Consider the following 18376-nt stretch of genomic DNA (forward strand, 5'->3'; position numbering starts at 1 on the left):
GAGCTGCGCCGGCCGAGGGGACGGGTGCGTGCCGCTGCCGGGCGGGCGGGGGCAAGCGCCCCCGGGGGCGGGGCGCGCCGCTGCGCCCCGCGGGGCGGCTCGCCTGTGCCGGGCCCCCTCGACGCCTCGCCAGACACCGCTCCGAGGATGCGCCCGGGCTCCCGCCCGCGTCTCGCTCCCCTCCGGACGCGATTTTCCAACTTGGACCGAGGGTGGGGCGGGGGCCTTTAGGCCATCCCGCTGGGAAGCACCCCCGTCCCTATAGCTCCTGGCTGGCCGTCCCAGGTACGGGGCGGCTCCCTGCTCTGGCCGTTCGGCACGAATTCCGGCTGAAACGTCGGCGCAAGGACATCCAGTCCGAGCAAACAAGGTGGGCTTCGCCCCAGCAAGCGACAGCCCCTTCTGCGCCGGTGGCTGGGAGGAAGCCCCCTGGCCACCCAGCCGCAGGCAGGAGCCACCTCGCTGGCCAGAAAGCAAGGCCTCCTCGCGGCAGATGCCTGCGTGGCAGGCCCCCTCCAGCCGGCTGCCAGGGGCTGGGTGGGGCTTCGGTGTCCAGAGGCCCCTTCGCCTTCTGCTTGGAGCCTTCCAGGGACCAGCTGTGTAGCTCTGTGGGTCAGGCCAGCAAGGAAATCCTTGGGCTCTGATAAGGATGCTACAAAGAGCAGCCAGGAGTTCAGGTCTCCTGGGCGAGCTGGCACCCAGCATCTCCCCTAGGCCCAGAGACATTGTTTTTCTGGCAGCCTTCAGGGAGACCTTGGGAATCCTGGAAGAAAGTTCTCTTGAGGGGAACGTGCTTTCCAGAGTGAATACAAATCCCTGCTCATCTCAGGCACAAATATTTACCCTGGAGCAGGAATGGCCACGATTGTGGACTGCAGCAACTAATTTCTTCTTTCTCCCCCTTTCACAAAATCGGAGCCTCAGGAGTTCTTCTCGGGAAGCTGGTATGTGGGATGGGGGTCACTTCTGCAAGATGCCCCGGTGGCTGTCAGCCTGGGTGGCGTTGGAACGTTCCTGGAGAAGGCTCTACTGGCCCCAGTCAACATATGCTGCCTCCGGGATCAGAGGCAGGGCAGGTTCCCCCCCGCCCCCCCCCCCAGCAGTGCCCCATAAGCTCACAGCGTGTTATGAGAACAAGCAGCACATGCCCGGGAGGTGCTGCCCATCACCTCCACTTTCAGGCTTCTGCTGCTCTCCAGATCAGGTGCCGTTGCATAAAACCCTGCCAGGTCCCAGCCGCTGTGGTTGTGCGCCATCAAGTCTTCCCCGACTTAGGGTGGCTGTATGAGCACATGCGCTCCCAGGTGTCCTGCCCAAGGCGCCCCCGCTCAGCTGGGCCCAGGGCCCACCTGAGTGGCCCGGGATTCCTATGCGAAGGACCCGGAGCTTCGGCCTTCCCTTGCCAGACTGGAGCAAGTGGCCACCTGCGTCTCTGCAGCAAGTGGCAACCAGGAGAAGGTGGCCGGAGTGGGGAGGCTGCCGGCTCGGTGGCGGGGCAGGTCCAGGTTCAGGCACAGCACCTTCCCACGAAGAACGGGCGCAGTTGGCGAGACCCCGGTGGGAGCTGCGGCTGCCAGGTTCAGGCAGCCCCTTCAGCTGTCACCAGACGGAGGAGTCGACACTGCTGGCGCAGGTGGGCCCAAGAGCTTCGTATGAAGAAGTGGAGAGGCAGGGGAGGGAAAGAGCGCCTGGGAAGAGAGGAGAGGACCATTTTAAAAATGAGATTTCCCCACAGAAACCAGGATGAGCTAAACTTTGCCTGGACATGGGCTTGCGGGCAGCCCCCCTCGGACTACGCTTGAACTCCCTCCCAAGAGATGGCACTCCCTGTGGCAGTAAGAGACAGAAACAGGGCGGCCACTGCCTCTTCCCCTCGCCCAGCCTGTGCCCCCGCTCTGCCTGCGCTGCCCTGCCCTGCCCTGCCCTGCCCTGCCCTGCCCTGCCCTGCCCTGCCCTGCCTGCACAAAGCCACAGAGAACGCCCAGCTGCCACCACTCCTGGATTCAGCAAGAAGTGCTCCATCGCTGCAGCCTCAAAATGCAGGCGGCTCCTCCATGGGAGGAGGAGGCCGGGTGCCCTGCACACCACTGCCCAGTCCGTTGCTGCCCCACACACGCCGTGGCGGAGGTGGCTGCCCCAAGCGGTCCTGCCCGATTGGCTTACTCCCCACAGCACCTGTCAGAAAGAGGCCAGAAAAGTGGAGCTGGACAAAGCCACGCAGGGGGGCTGCCCTTGCTCCATGCTCAAGTCCTGGAAGACCCACCAAGACCGGTGCATTTGAGCCCCCCGGAGGATTCGTGGGCACTTGCAAAGAAGGGCTTTCTTGCCGCTGTCTTTCTCCACTCGTGGAATTGTCGGAGAGTCCAGACTAAGGTGCCGTCTTCCATGTGTAACTATCGGGCTGTGTTTTCCCACTGCTTCTTCCAACTTGTTCCTTCCACAAAAAATCGAATAGGGAGGAAGGAATAGGACAGCTGAGGGCGGCCTTTGGACTGGTCGTGTTAAGAGCCATCTATTGAAAGGCCCTCTGTGCTGAGAGCGTCGCATGGCAAACTCGCAGAGGGCAGGTTAGCCATCAGGGCTCCCACTGACAATGTCCCAGTTGTTGTGGGTCCAATCCAACCCCCCCCCCCCCACTCGGGCACTGGCAGGTCTTGGGAAAGGCCCAAAGCACAGTGTGGAGGTCTAAGCTCTGTTCTTCCTGGAAATGAAGTCACTCCCCAGGCCCTATGGGTACATTTCTGTCCCCCTTTTGGTTCTGATTAACCAGATATGCCTTAGTGCAAGAGGCCAGAGACCAGGGGGCAGTGCGTTGCTCATGTTTTATCTCCACTGCAGTCCTGTCTGGACAAGGTGCCTTTCACGGACGGCACACTGGCACCAGGTCGACCCGTGCAAGCTGGAGAGCTTGGAAGAGTAGGGCTGGAAGGGGCTGGGAGGCCACCAGGTCCAAGCCCGGCTCTTGCAGGACATGGAGCTACATGAGTCTCCAAACGCTTTTGGATGTCTCCAGCAAGGGAGGGCCCACAGTTCCCCCAGGTAAGAGGTTCCAGTGCTGTACTGCTTCGATGGGCAGGAAGTTCTTCCTGGAGTCTAGTCTAAATCTGGCTTTAGTTTAAGTCCATTATTCTGTGTCCTGCGCTCTGGGATGAACGAGGAGAGAGCTTGACCTTCTTCCTTGTGGCAGCCTTTCAGGTCCTTGCAGAGGGCCATCATGTCCCCCCTCGGCCTTCTCTTCCTGAGGCTGAACGTGCCCAGGTCTCCCAGTCTCTCCTCACAGAGCTGTGCCTCCAGGCCCTGAAGCATCCTCGTTTCCCTCCTCTGGACCCTTGCAAGCTTTTCTGCATCTTTTTTAACTCCGGTGCCCAGAACTGGAATGAATCACCCACCCAGGCAACTGCTGCTCACTGATCAGGCCGCTCCCCTTCAGTTAATCAGCTAATCAGGAACTTCCCTCCAGCTGCTTCTTCCGGAGCACACGGATCCCTAAAAAACAAAGGCTGTTGGCTGGGCTAGGGCAGGCCCCTCTCCCTTTGCCTCTGCCTCCTCTTCCAGCGCACCTCCTCCACCAAACTTCCGCTTGCTCCCCCGGGCGCTTGGCTGCTTGTGTCCCAGAGGCCCTGGGGCAGCTTGCTTGACTGGGCTCCGAGTCAGGAGCCAGATGATTCATGGGGCAACTCAGACTGGCCTTGGTTTCCATGGCCACACACCAGTGACCAAATGATGCCAAGCTCGCCGGAGCCACATTGCCGCTTTCCCACCAAGCCGCCAAATTGGAATGACGATCCGCCTTCACGTGCCGCTCCTGCCTCTGCCGGCCCCTGCGAGCACCAGTCCCAAAAGTGTGCCGAACCAAACACGTCGAGCGAGGTCTTTGCACAGTCCCACGCATCAGGAATGCCCTACATATCCCTTAGAAACAAAGCCAGCGAGGCACTGCCCCCTTGGTCCCAGGGAAGCGCTGAGAGGCTGGTGTTATTCTGCCCACTTCGCACACACGGAGTTCTACAGGTCAAGCTATGCACACTGGGGAATAAATGCTGCCCCTTTAAAGGAGATTACGTCCCCTTCATCATCCGAAGAGACCGTGCAATCGTGCTGCAAAGATAAACAAGCCACGGGGCGAGATTTCTGCCTTGCTTTACCCTCTCCTGCTGGGCTCTGTGGTTCAGGAGAAAAGCGGAGGGCCATCGCTGAGTGGCGGGGCCGTGCCTTCCAGTGGGAGCAGAGCTGGGGTCACCTCTGGCAGGGAGAGGGAGGACGTAGGAGGCCGCCCCCAGCACATCCCCTCTCCAGGTTCTCCTTTCTCGCAACTGCATTCCCGCTGGACACAGGCACATTTTCAGCATGGCTGGGGCTGCGCTGAATTCCTGAGCACGTGCCGACAGTAGTCATTGCGGACCACAAAAAAGCACGACGGCTCACTGAGAGACGGAGGACGCTTGCCCGGAGACCTCCTCGCTGCTTCGCAGAGGGAGGGGACCCCCGGCAGAAGCCGCACGCCTCGCCTGCAGCGACCACCCGCCCTGCGCTCCGGGCTTTGCGTCCGTCTTGCCCAGCCTGCTCAGCGCCAGGCGCACTTGCCGCTCAGCGCGCCTTTCGTCAGTCAGTCACGCCCCGAGAGGGCCTCCCTCTACCACCAAAGCAAAGGGGAGCGAGCGCCGCCCCCAGCGTGTGTCACGCAAAATTAGGTCACCTTGTTTTCCTTCTTGTGAAGGATTTGCTCACGAGAGCAGTGCTATGTTCGGGCGGGTTCATGGCGGACTGGCTGGCTGCCAGGCGAGCACGTGACTCGAAGGAACTCTGAAGGCAGACATGCCCCCTTCTTCCATTTCTGCCAAACACGGCCCGGCCGAGAGATTCCTGACACGCGTCGCTGACAACTTCCTCCAGCAGATGGTAGAGGAAGGAAGAAGAGGATCAGCTGTCCTCGATTTAGTACTAACAGGGATGGCCTGGTGCATAAAATAGCAGCCATGGAAACCTTGGGGGAAAGCGAGCACGCAATACTTGAATTCTCAGTGATAAAGGAGGCAAAGGGTAACTGCAGCCAAGCACGTACCCTGGGCTTCAAGAAAGCCAGCTCAGAGCAATAATAAGGGAGGTGCCAGGGCAACTCACTCCTAGGGGAAAAGGCGTCCAAGAGGGGTGGGAAATCTTGAAAAAGATTCTCCAAGCACAGCTATGAACAATTCCAACAAGAAACGTGTAGAGGACAACAGAAGAAGTCCGTGTGGCTGCACAAAAAGTGAAGTGGAAACCTGAAAGCGAAAAGGACATGGGCAGGAGGTGGAAGCCGGCCAGGCCACAAGGGAGCACACAGACCAAGAGCAAGGACTTGCAGGGGCGGCGTCAGGAGGGCTAACGCAGGAAACGAACTGCAACTAGCAAGGGATGCTGACAACACCACCACCACCACCTTCTTCAGGATAGATCCAGAACAACGACAGCTGCTTAAAAGTGGGTGGCAGCGTGAGAACAAAGGACAAGCAAAGGCGGAGGCTCCCAGCTCGCCCCTGCGCCTCCTGCGTGCTGGCTAGTGAACCTGAGCGTGGCGAATTCTTACGGAGCCCGGGGCCCTCCTCCTGAAGTCCCAGCTGTGCCCCCCCACATCACACGGCAAGACCCAGAATGCTTGGCAATGCACCAGAAACCCCGGCTCCTTTCAGTGCAGGGCAGGACTGTACCGCAGGCCCTGTCCTTCCTTGCGCGCGGTCCTCTTGGCCTGTGCCGCAGCCTGGACCTGCTCCGGAGCCTCTCCCTGGGCTGGGCCGAGGGCCAAAGGGTTTGCTGTCCTCCGGTGAAGATGGCCGGAGCCACGAGAACCAGCCTGCCCCTGGCGGGAAGCCTTCCGAACCCTGAGCGGGCCCCGCAGCCTTGCCTCCCGCACCGGACCGCCCTGCGCGCGTGGCGCTGCTCATGGCACCCGGCACACGGCCCCCCGAGGGCACCAGCGGGCGAGGCGCATCCCTCGCCCGGGGCAGGGCAGGGCAGGGCAGGGCAGGGGCTGGTGGGTGCCAGCTGCCCTCCGCCGCCACCTCGGTTCCATGCCGTGGGGGTCTGCCCCCTCTTCTCGGGAGCGCTGCATGCCACAGCCCTCCCTGCAAGCCAAGCCCACCCGCATTTCCTTTTATGCTTTGCGACGTTCCCAAATCAAGAGGCGTGAGGCAGCGGCTGCAGGGAGTCTGCTGCATCTGGGGAGAGGGATGGCTCACGGCCCCACAGGGCCCCCAGTTGGGGGGAGGAGGGATGCGTTCCTTCATGAGGGCGTGCAGCAGCCCTTCCTGGGAGGAAGGACCCACCCGTCATGGCAGGAGTGGGCTGGGTGAAGCACCGCTAGCCCTGGCCAGCGTGGCCTTGCGCGAGGCACTCCTGACCCGGGCGCCTCCCTCGGAGACTCGTGGCGGCTGTCCAGCCAAATCCCAAAGACTTTTGGTGTCCTTCGCAGGACGAGGGGGAGCAGAGGCCGTCATGGCTGCCGCTGCGTGCTCCACCGCGCTTCTCCAGGCTGCTGATTAACTTAATGATCGATGACTGAGCACGTCTGGGGCCAGAGCAGATGCCTGCAGCCGGGCTGCTGGCTCAGGACGGGATCCCGTCCAAAAGGAGGCACACGGGAGGCTGTGGGACTGGGGCTGTGGGGGGGGGCCACCCCCGGCAAGTCCGGGGGCCCTTCCGCCAGCACGTGGCCATCGCCGAAGGGGGCTTCCAGCGGAAGCAGCGGGGCCAGGCCACGAGGCAGCGTTGCCCGCATCCTCCTGGCAGGGCAAGCCTTTGGCAAGTCTCCAGCTGGACCTGCTGCCCGAGAGGAACCTCTGGGCCGTCCCAAAGGTTGGGGCTGAGCTCCAAAGGCCTCGTGACCGCAGCTTCGCCCCACCCCTTTCTGCTGGGACTGGTTCCTGGCCCTTCCCAACTCTGTGCAAAGTGCCCCCTTCCTGATCGCAGTGGTGCTTAATTCAGCGACAGCTTCTCGTATGGGGGGGGTGTGGGGTGGGGTGGGGACTGCTGTGCTTGCACCTGCACGCTTCCCTCCAGCATCTGGCCGCCACGCCACACCGCTTCTGTCAGTCTGGCCCTTTCTGGCTTGGGCTACCCGTGGCCGCGTGTTCCAACGGCCACCTGTCTGCTGCCACGGGAGCGCGCCCATCCAGAGGGGCACCCGATCGGCCCCTGGGGGGAACAGGATGCCGGCAGCAGGACCCAGATGCCGTGCCAGAGAAGTGCAGGGCTGGGAGAGGCTGGGGAGGAGGCTGCTGGCCCCAGCCGGACGGCCCCGCCACCTGCTCTCGCACACGCGCCCCATCGGTGCCCGCAGGGTTTGTGCGCCTGGCGCGCAGGGCACAGCGTTCTTGGCCGGGCGCTGCCGCTCTCCTGTCCCAGCCGCATTCGCGGCAGCTCCCCAACCCGCCCCCTCACACCTGGAGCCCTGACTCTGCAGAAGGACCCTGCCTTCAACCTTGAGCTTTTTCCGTGAAAGCTGTATTAATATTTATGAAACGGTTCCTGGGTAGCCCCATTCTTAACAGCGCCCGATCAGGCGTCCCATAAAACAAGCCAGTCATCAATCCTGGGCCGACAGCTCTTGCTCTCTCCCCGCAGGCTGTCTGGAGGGCTGCAGCCCAGCCCAGGCGGCGATTTCGGGGTCATGGATCCATCGCGCGGGGCTGTTTAGACAAGGCACTATGAAATGCCAGAGGACGGAATGAATTGCTATCAAGTCCAACGCTATTATTTTTATGGGTCTCGATAACAATAAGTGCGGGCTTCAAACCCTCCCCAAAGACTTTTAATGCAGTGCAAAACTGCGGCAGTCAGCTTCTCATTAAGAGGCAGGGCCTTGTGGAATATTCCAGGTTCAGTGCTGCTAATCTGCAGGAGAAATTTTGCTGCAACAGACAGCTCCTGGCATCCTGGGAACGAGCCACCTCCACCCTGGCCCACGATGCGGCGTCGCGTTCAGAGCAGGCCCCCAGCCGTTGGCCAAACCACCGCGATGCCACGGCATGTGGAACACCGCTGCAGCTGCTCCGGGGCTGGGCGGGGGGGGGGGGAGACAGCGTGCTTACTGAGACCGGGTTCGAGTCCCACTGAAGTTCCTTGCACCCATGCCTATGGCTCAGGTGCCCGTTTGCCCTTCTTCCCGGGAGATAAATATCCAGGCTTTAGGGACAGAAGAAAGAAGTACTATTTCCTTCACCTCCACAAAAACAATCCAGAGCAGGGGAGAAAACGAAACAAAAAGGTTTTCTTTCTGTCAACACAGGTTGGATCAGAGGAGGGAGGAAATGAGCATCAACGCTGTGCTCAGGGCATGGCTTGGAGGGCATCTCTGCGGGTGGTCTAGGTAGGCAAGGGAGCTGGGAGCCACTGGGATCTCTGCCACTCTCTCCCCTTCTATTACTGGGACGGCAGCCAGCCAAGGTGGCGCCAGTGCACATCAGACAAGGCAAGCAGGTAAAGCCTGGGCAAAGGAGGCAGGCCAAAGCCGAGGCCCTCGATCGAGTGGGCCCTGCTGGCTGAAACTCCCTCCTGCTGAAGCAGAAGAAAGATGTCTCAGCAAGGTACAAAGGCCAGCTGAAGCCTTGGGCTCGGCTCGGCTCGGCTCCTGCTGGATTTGATGACCGGACCGTTGAAGGCTGGTTTTGTGGCCTGGGGAGAGGCCGGCGTGGCCGGGGACTCGCCCTCTGGGGCAGAAGGCAATGGCAGGAGTGTGCCTCTGGCCAAGCGGGGCCTCAATAAGGCGCTGATCGCCTTACCTCGAGGAAAGGAGCAAGCAGCCAAACCAGAGCAAACCAGTCCTGCTGGCTGCACACCACCGTTGGGATAAGAGGCGGCCTGTCTGCGTGCATCTGCTTCTGGGGAACACGGGCGGGAGAGGGCCCTTGCCCTGCACCCCCGCTGGCTGGCCACGCGGTGAGCTTGGCCTGCTTCCGCAGGGCCGGGCCGTCCTCATGAAGCAGTCTGCAGCTGGTCCACATCTGAATTCTGCTGGGAGGCACAGGAAAGACCAAGGGCTGGTGGTCCCAACACATTCCCCCAAGCAGGGCATGCCACTCAGGTCCCACCCCTGCCTGGCCCCACTGCCACACACACGGGCGGTCTTGTTTTCCAGCTGGCCAACATTCCAGGATGACTGAGATGGGTCAGTTTCCACCGATCTGTCTGGGAGGGAGGTTTACATGCTTTCTGAAAGAGGTTTTCCACTTTTGCAAAAACCAGCACTTCCCTGAGCAGAGAGAGACCTTTCTCAGGTTATTCAGCAACCCCACTGTGACCCCATTTCTGCCAGGACTCACTAATATCAGGGGGCACTCTACTTCCCCGAGTTCCCAACTATCTCCTAGCTCAGCTCCTGTCCTCTTTCAGACCTGCCTTTCTCAAGGTCTCAGAGTAAATGCACCACACCGTTCTTAAAGAAGCCAAACTCCTGTCTTGGCTTCCCGTCAGTTCTTTGTGGCAGCTGCAGAGGCCTCCAAAAAAGTGAGGGTATGCGCTCCGTCCACCCCATCTGGTGCAGGCACAAAGTTCTCCTCCTAGCTCGGGCATCGGTTCCAAGGGAACTGCGTTTTCCAGCTCCAGAGCAGCTGCTTGTTGATGCCGAGCAGTTGGATCTCCCCTCGCCTCGCTCTTCCCTGCCCTGGCCTGGCCTGGAGAGCTGCACGCCGGCTTCAAGGGCAATGCAGCTGTGCGGCACCGCTGGCAACAGCCAGAGAGCAAAGCCGGTTTCTGCCGTGGCTCCCGGGAAAAGCACCTCCCGAGGATTCAGCCCCGGAGCCTTGGAAAGCGACCGGCTGAACGGCGGATGCCCGGCGAGGCGAGGCGAGGCGTGCCCCGGAGCAGCTCTGCAGCCCCGCTCGCCGGGCGGGCGGCGGGCGCGCCCTCCAGCGGCGCCTGCGCATTCTCTTCCCGCGCAGGGGCTGCAGCGTCTCTGGCGGGGAATGCTGCATAGCCGGAGCTCCCCTGCATTCCTCCTGCTCTCCGGCTGGAGCCGGGAGGGGGATCTCCGCTCGCTCATTTGGAACCTGCCTCCAGAGAGGCCGGCGCGGATGTCGCTCCCGCGTCCGCCGCTGCCGTGTCATTCCACGAGTGTCCGTTCAGGGGTGGGTTCCGAGCGGCCGGATGCTCCCCTGCAGGCCCGACGAGGCGGAGGGGGAGCAGGCCTCACCTCCCAGCTCGCACTTATTGATCCTCTGGTTTGAGATCTAGCTGGCTACTTGCTCTGGGGAGGGGAGGCAATTAACATTTTGAGAACAGTTAATCTCTGAAGGATCTTGTCGGCTATGTTTAACAAGCAATTACTGCTCCTCCCTGCTGTCCAGGCTTCCTGAGGCAGTGAGTGTTCAGTTCCCTCCAGGATATACGAACGAACGCGTCTTCCATGCACAATCATCGAGTCCTGGGCATTGCCATGGGTGCGTGGAAGGACGCGGCGGTTAGAGGGCAGGGGCCCCGGCAGGTGAGGGGGCAGAGCCCTTGAACTGGAGCGAGGCGGCGAGCCGGGCCGTTGAGCCACGCGAGGACACAGAGGGCCCCCTGCGTGTGGCAGGGCAGGGCCGCACACGTCTGCACAGCTGCTATGCACCGGGCTGCACACAACATTGTGACCAGCTGCCTCCAAAGCGGCCCCGGGAGGGGCAGCTCTCTCGCGCTCAGCTCGCCCTCCCGCCTCCCAGCCAGCCGACGCGGGGGGGGCGGCCCGTTTGTGAGGCGCCGCGCTGGGCTCTGTGGGGCTGTTGCGGGCAAAGACTGAACAAAAACAGTTGCCTTCTCCTCCGCCGGCCTTTGGGTCATGATCGGCGCTTTCACAGAGCAGCTGCAGCTGCCTGACGTGAGCCTCGGATGGCGCACATCGATGCATGCTTATCGCAACATCTTCTCGGGGATTAATTCATCCCGGCTCTAATTGGCTACAGTGCGTCTGCACGCACGCCTGTGCTTAATAAGGGGGCAGCATTAATAACAGCTTAATGAAACTGCGTGCCTGTCTTACCAGGAGGTTAACTGGTGCTTAACAAGATGGTAAATGGGGTTGGAAGTATTTTCTCCTGTCATTTAATCTAGAAGTTTCCAAAGATTTATGGGAAAGGCAGAAATCACCACCAAATTGCTTCCCTCACTCCCTGACTTCCTCTCTTTTCCAATCTTTTTATTTAGTGCGCTGATGGACTCGGCAACAGCCTTGCTAAAGATCATATATCCAAGTCTCTCCCCTCCAAAAGAAGACAATTTAGGAGCAGTTCAAAGAAGAAAACCCGAGAGAGGGGACTCAGCAGGAACCTTGGCTGTCCCTGAGTTTCTGCAGCATTGATGTAATCCATTTCAAACACAGAGCTCTCCTCCCCACCGGAACAGACGGGAGAATGATTGCTTGTGGATGCAGCAAGCCCTGGTGCCTTGAGCAGGCTGAGCTTGTCTTTGCACAGGAAAAGGAAGCATGGAATGACACCGTCACTCAGAGCGAGGAAGGAAAATTGGCCAGGATGTTCGCAAGAGGGGACTTCTTGGCTGGGGGAGCAAGGTGGTGGAAACGGGGAAAGCACTGCCGCTTGTTCACTGCACCACTTTCTAAGCATCTCTGGAGTACTCCACGTTTCATGCATATTTAATATTTTTCATCGGGTATTTTACGCTGTGGATGAATGTGCAGGATCTGCAGCCTTCCGGTTGTCTTTCTACCAGAACTGTGCCGATGGCCGTATTGCGAAAGCCCCTCTCCAGGGGCCCTCTGGCCTCCACCAGATTTTGCAGCACCGATTCATCAGGCTCCCCTCTGGTTCATCCTTTCCTTCCCCGTTCAAAATTTGCTGCCCTTCTGCTCTAGTCCTCAACCACCATGTTGCTGCAAGAGAGCCAGTGTGGCGTCGTGGTGAAGAGCCTGGGACTGGGACTCAGAGGATCCGGGTTCGAGTCCCCGCTCAGCCATGGAGCCAACTGGGTGACCTTGGGCCAGCCACAGACTCTCAGCCCAACCTTCCTCACAGGGTTGTTGTTGTGGGGATGAGATGGAGGAGGAGAATGATGTAAGCTGCCTTGAGCCCTTTGTAGGAAAAAGGCAGGATATAAATTGAATAAATAAAATAAATGGTGGAACCATTTCTGTCCTTGGAGCTGCAGAGGACCGTCTCTGGCCCATTCCCACCTGAAGCGGACCATGTGGCAGCTGGAGACGGGACTTTTCTGGATAAGCTGGCACGGCAGAGTTTGTCTTAACTGTTCCTTCCAGTGCAAAGGGCAGGAGCAGAAGGTCTCTGCTGTGGCCGATTTAAGCTCCCTGATGCATGTGGCAAGGCATGAGCAGAGCAATCTTCCTGCCCCTGAACCACACGGCCGAGTCTCTGCTGCGTCCACCGCTCAGGGTGCCTGTCCTTCCCCGAAATCCTTTAGCATCCCGGCAGCTGATGCACAGAAAAGGCCAGAAATGACACCAAGGGAAGCAAGGATGGGCGGATGGGCTTTCCTGGGCCACTGAGGCCGACAGGCCAAAGACAAGCGTGGGGCCAGGAGTCCCATTTAGCAGCGAGCATTCCTGGTCGCTTGCGAAGGATGGCTCTGTGCAAGCAGGAGGGGTGGGCTTTGCTTTTGCCACTAGGTGGCAGCCGCGTCTTTCTCAGGGGAGCACGCCTGCTCCGGCTGGGCCCACAGCCTGCTCGGGCGAGTGGCAGGTGCCCTTGCAGGGAGGGTCCCCCACCGTCCTGCAGCTGGATGAGAGCTGGGTCCAGCGTCCTGTTCACACAGGGGCCATCGGGACAGGACCCTCCCGCCCATGTTCCCCAGCAGCCAGTGGTTGTGGCCCCCCCGCCTCCGCTACCAGATGCAGGGTGGAACCACTGGCCCGCAGCCATCACAAGCCTTCTGCTCCTGCCTTTCGGCCACCACTGCATCTGGCAGAAGCGAATTTCATCAGGTAGCAAAGCACTGGGCGAGTCGCAGGATCACGCAGCTGGAAGGGCCAACAAGACCCCGGCCCAGTGGCCACCCCGGGCAGGCCTTGGAGCAGCACACCCCTCAGCTGCCTTTTGAAGGCCTCCGGTGTGGTTTCGAGACCCCCCCACCTCCCCGGGTCAGGGCTCTGCTGTCAAGCTGCCCCACCAGATGTTCATCCAGATGCCCAGCTGGAAAATGATTCCTGGAACTTGAGCCCGTCATTCCACGTCCTGCCCTGTGGCGTGAGTAAGCGGCCCCCGTCCTCTCCTGGGAGACAGCCTGCCAGTTCTCGGGAAGTGCCATTATGTCTCCCTCGGTCCTCCCAAGCCTAAATATGCCCCCTTCTTCCAGGCCTTCCTTGCACCAAGGAGCCCACCAGCGGGACAAGACCCTCCCCGCAGCTGCCCCCAAGCCAAACACGGCGGCCCCGTCACCCCGGGATTGCTCAAGCCCTCCTCCGCTGGACCTCTGCCCATCTCCCGCTAAACCAGCCCCCGCTCGCGACCAGCAAGACCCTCCGTGACCTGCTCGTCCCAGGAACGGAGGGAGCCGAGGCTGGTCCCAGTCAGACCGCACGAGCAGCACCAGTGACTCCCCCCGCAGCCCCATTTGCAGGGGGCCGGCAAAGTGGAGGGGCTGCGGGGCAGCCAGGCACGTCCCCCCCCCTTGCACTTCCGGCCCGGGCAGTGAAACGCATCCAGAGCGCGCCAGGTGGGCGAAGTTGGCAAGCCATGGCTGTTGTACAAGGGGCTGTGCAAGGCAGCTCTCGGAAGAGCCTGCCCACCCCGGGCTGGTGCTGGGGACAGCACAGCCCTTCCACTCCCACGCCCGCAGCAGGGAAAGAGCTGCCTGAGCACGGAAGAGCTCGCAAGCGCGCCGTTTAATGTCCCACCGCAGACTTCCAAGCCGGGAACGAGCAACCCCGCTGCCTCTCCCTTCCTGGGCGCGACAGGGGCCGGCCTCTCTCTTCGGCACCCCGGGCGGCGAGCGTGGTGCCGGCGTGTGCGGGCGAGACGTGCTGGTGAGGCACGGAGGAGAAAGCGGGCAGCCTAATAATCATGCCGCTTCATCATCTTCACAAATTCATGCTCGCTGACTTCCCCGTCTCCGTCGAGATCAGCCTCGGTGATCATCTCCTGCAGGGCCGACAGCGGGATCAGCCTGGGGCTGGGGAGGCTGCTGGGAGGGGTTCGCCGAAGGCCCAAGTGCGGGGGGAGCCCCCTTGAGCGAGCCAGGGGCCAATGCTGGCTGCAGTGATCCGGGCAGGGCAGGGAAGGGCTGCCTGCCTGCCTGGGCCCCTGAACGGCCCTCCGGCCCCACAGAGGCGAGAACGCTGGGCTCAGCAGACCGGTGGCTCCCTTCGAGCAGCAGCTGCCAGAACCCCTCCCCGCTGCAGCAGGACACGGAGCTCTCTGTGCGGAGCTGCCGGCTGAGCTCACACGTGCGGCGTCCAGGCCCGTTCCCCAGCGCGTCCAGCAACAGGCCCTGCAAGCACACCCTTGCCCATGATCCCCGGCTCCCACCAGCGTCCCACCGGCAGACCTCAGCAAAGTACTCGCGAGCCACTCTGTGACCTGCCGGGCAACGCCCTATCCCCTCAGCCCCATCTGAGCAAGCCGTGCCGCAATGCCGGCCGGATGCAGGATCCCGCGGCTGCCGCAGCTCTGGGTCAGGACGGGCGCAGCTCCCTCCTCCACCAGCCCGTTCAAACCATTCCCGCGAATTCAGCAAGGCAAGGTCGAAGGCAAATGTAGGCTGGCTCTCCCCCCGACTCTCTCTCTCTCACGGAGCCCTTTCTTCGTGTTCCGTGAGAACGCCCTTGCTTCCCCACTCTCTTCGTGCTTGGCCCACAAGTCACAGGCCAAGCTGGCCCAGGCTGGCAGAAGCTGGAATCCAAGCTGCCTGGGGGGTGCTGAGCAGAGGGGGCTGCTCCAGGAGTGTGGCGCCCCCCACCCCAGAGGGGACGCTGCCTGGTCCCAGCCCCAGGGGCAGCACCAGCTTACCTGCAGCTCCTCGTCTGTGAGGTTCTCCCCAATCTCAGTGGCAATGCGCTTGAGATTTTTAAAGGAGATTCTGCCACTTTCCGGGTCCTCAAAGAGCTTGAAGGCTTTCAAGATCTCCTCCTTAGGATCTACTTCTGACTTCACAAAGATGCAGAAAAAGAAGCTCACTCGGGCTCTGCGCTCAGGGAAGGCTTTTCATTCCATGATCACCGCTTCCACCCAAGGCAGATGCTCACATTCCACCTTGTGCTACGCGGTCCCTCTCTATTAAAAGCGAGCAAAGATAGCCCCCACCCCGCAACATAAGGGTGGAGGGACACAAAGCAGGACTTGGCTCCATGTCCTCCCACCCAGCACTATTAGGATGTTGGACTGCTCTGTAAGACGCCATGAACGTTTTTTCCTGTCCCAATTTCACTTGCTGCTGTATTTTTTTAAAATGCAACATACCATTTTCTGAGTCATCACAGAGTAAAAGGCATCAAAGCCAATTTTCCCCAGGCCTTCTTTATCCACATCAAACACAATTTTCTTGATTTCTTCCTTTGACGGTTCAAATCCCAGAGCTCGTATGCACACCTTGAAATAGCAGAAACATGCAGGTTTCGACAGGGAATTCAGACAAGCCCTCATAAGTGGAGTGGCACCCAGCTGCCCTCCAAGGGGGAGAATCTGGAGTCTCGGCCATGACAGAGAAGGGAACTCAGTGAGGGGTTTAAGGGAGGACCAGCCTCCTGGTAGAGGGGAGCACACAGCAAAGGTCATCCCAGGGTGGGGACGGACCCTAGCCCATGGGTCCTCAAACCACAGCCTGCAGGCCGGGTACAGCTCACCATGCTCATTTATCCAGCCCGCCTCAGAGCTTTTGGACTCTCTTGGAGAAAATGACATTAACTACGTGCACATCGGCTCCCGCTCCCCCCCCCAATTGCACGCATATTCAGAGCGGGAAACAGAAGAGAGGAGGGAGGAAGAGAGCGAGACGAAGACAAAGACAAAGAAACTAAAAAACGACTGAAGGTAAGAAAAATGTAATTTTTTAAATCTATTTTTAATTATGTGAGCCACGTCCCTGGGCTGTGGGCCTAGCCATGGCCGCCTCGCCGAGCCTGGGGGCGGACAGACTGAGGCGGAGCAGAGCCGTGGCTCCCGCACCTCCGCTGCGGCCTTCTCCAAGCAAGTCACTGCCGTCGAGCGGCTGGCATGCTTCCCCCCGCGGCGGGTAGAGGTGGAAGGCACCCCGCTCGGCCGGCCGTGGCCCCGTCTCTTGCCTCCCCTCGCCTCGGAAAGAAGCCCCCACCTCCCTCCTTGCGGCCTTCTCTTGGCCAGGGGAGCCGCCCTGCACCTGCCTCCCGCTCCCTCCAAACTGGGGCGGCAGTGAGGATTACAATTTCCATCACGCCCAGCCAGCATGGCCAATGGAAGTTCTAGTCCAACTCATCTGAACAGTACCAGTTTTGGCAAGGCTGCACTAAAATATAGTAGTCATTAGCTCTGCATTCAAATACAGCCATTGTGTATTGTGGGAATTCTTCTGGGCTGACATGCTTCAAATACTAAGAGTGGCATTAACAGTATTTATCCTTAGTATTTTTGCTTCATTCTTGGTAAATGTCAGGTGCAGTCATTATGCAAAATACTATATTTAGCGCCTTGGTTGTGTTGTAGCTCTTTCCCACCTCATCTTGGGCTTCTGCTGCAGCCCAAGGAAGCAGAGCAAACATTTTTAAATTTTTAATTTATTTTAATTTTTAAATCAAATTTATTTTAATTAATGTTTAATGTGCAGTATGCATAGGAATTCATTCATATTTTTTCCAAACTATAGTCCAGCCCCCCACCAGCCTGAGGGACAGTGAACTGGCCCCCCATTTTAAAAGTTGGAGGACCCCTGCCCTAGACCATCGTATGACCTTGCTTTTCTTTCTGACACACGGTCCATCTTCAAGCACTGCCGGAATCTATTGGTCCCATCCCCTGCGACCAGCAAGACGGGGCTCTCAGTGCAACCCACGGGGAGAGCACCAGGCTGGCTTGGCCCACGAGCCCCTTGCGCTGCAGCCGCGCTTTCTCCTTCTATCTGATTTCATTTCACACCCTGGATCATGTATTGTTATTTTTCAAGAACAAGTTAACAAGCAACAAAACAACCAAGACAGATGTGCAAGAGTAGCATTTGCAATAACTCCCTCCACGGCTTTGGTCCATCTTTTGATACTGAAGGCAAAAGCCCCCAGAGGAAGTGCTTTTCCGTGAGTGCCCAGTGACCTGGGAATGAGAAATTCCCCACTGCAGGAACCTCGGGGAAGGCGGCGGGGGGGGGGGGCGCCTTCCTCCTCCGGCTTGGCCGAAACGCGGGGTTTGCGGGCGCAGCTCGTCGCCAGGGCCCTGCGGCCAGGAGGGCTGCTCCGCCGCGCGGCGCGGGCCGCAGAGAGGGAAGCACCTTCAGGTCTTTCACGCCGATGGTGCCGGTGCCGTCCGAGTCCAGCAGGTCGAACGCTTCCCGCATCTGCTGCTTCTGGGCCGCGCTGAGCTCGAGCTTCGGGCCGGTCCTCCTCCTCTGGCCTCCGACCGACCTCCTGACCCGAGAAGCCTGGACGGGGGCACAGAAGCACGTGGCGCCGCCGGGGAAGGGCCGGGAGGAAGGGGCCCGGCACGCCCGGGGAGGGGCGCGAGGTCCCCCCGCCGGGCCGCCTCCCGAAGCGGCGAGCCGGCGCCGGCCGTCCCGCGCCCGGGGAAGGCCCCCTCGAGCGAGCCCTCGCCTCGCCTCGCAGCCGCGGGGCAGCCGAGCGGGCCGGGGCGAGGAGGCCGCGGGGGCAGAGCGCGCCCGCCAGGGGCAGCAGAGCGCGGGGCCGTTCGGGAGGCGCCGCGCCGACGCGCTCCCGCCCCGAGGCCTGCAGCCGCCCGGGGATCGGAGGCTGCCCCGCGCCGCCTTGCGGGGCCGGCTCCGTGCCCAAGGCGCACAGGCCGGTGCAGCGGCAGCGCGTGCGCAGGCAGAACCTCGACAGGGGAAGCCGCGCAGCGGCGAGGCTCCGCCTGGTGGGTTTCCTCCTCCGCGGAGAGCCTGCTGGGCCACGCGCGCCCCGCCCCGCCGGCGGCTTCGGGGGCAGGTGAGGGGCGAGGGCCGCGGCGCCCGCCTTACCATCCGCCGCCCTGCGAGGCCGGTGCCGCGCCCGCCTGGGAAGGGCGGCTTCGCCAACGCTGCCGGCGCCTGCCGTTGGCCGCTGCGCTACCGGGGCAACCGCCGGGAAGGGGAGGGGGAAGGGGCGCGTCCCTGCCGCGCGGTGATTGGCCGGAGAGCGCGGTGCGGCAGGCAGCGCGCCCCGCCGCGGTCCGACCAATCAGCAAGTGGCCCCGCCCCGCCCCGCCGGACGCGCGCGATGCGCACGGAGCGCCGCGTGCCAGGGCGGCCGGCGGGTGCCAGGCCCCTCCGGCCGAGCTAGCGACTC

General features: G+C 61.1%; 1 protein-coding gene across 1 annotated transcript; it reads right to left on the reverse strand.

Moving 5' to 3' along the window:
• Positions 1-13785: 13785 nt before the first annotated feature.
• LOC123034962 (centrin-2-like) lies at positions 13786-18179 on the reverse strand. Its single transcript, XM_044452777.1, has 5 exons — positions 18070-18179; positions 17371-17520; positions 15378-15506; positions 14928-15065; positions 13786-14060 (listed from the first exon to the last, which is right to left on the reverse strand). Exons 1-5 carry the CDS (start codon positions 18070-18072, stop codon positions 13974-13976), a joined length of 507 nt encoding a protein of 168 aa, XP_044308712.1. The 5' UTR covers positions 18073-18179; the 3' UTR covers positions 13786-13973.
• Positions 18180-18376: the final 197 nt, after the last annotated feature.

The sequence above is a fragment of the Varanus komodoensis genome, unplaced genomic scaffold (genome assembly GCF_004798865.1).
Source record: "Varanus komodoensis strain SLA01 unplaced genomic scaffold, ASM479886v1 scaffold74, whole genome shotgun sequence".
NCBI lineage: Eukaryota > Metazoa > Chordata > Lepidosauria > Squamata > Varanidae > Varanus > Varanus komodoensis.

Bases quoted from the DNA above. Each gene is read 5' to 3' on its own strand.
- LOC123034962 (XM_044452777.1), bottom strand. The intron at 15,066-15,377 runs GTATGTTGCATT...ATCTTTGTGAAG, and splicing joins CTGTGATGACTCAGAAAATG to TCAGAAGTAGATCCTAAGGA. The intron at 14,061-14,927 runs GTAAGCTGGTGC...TCGGCCCTGCAG, and splicing joins TCACAGACGAGGAGCTGCAG to GAGATGATCACCGAGGCTGA.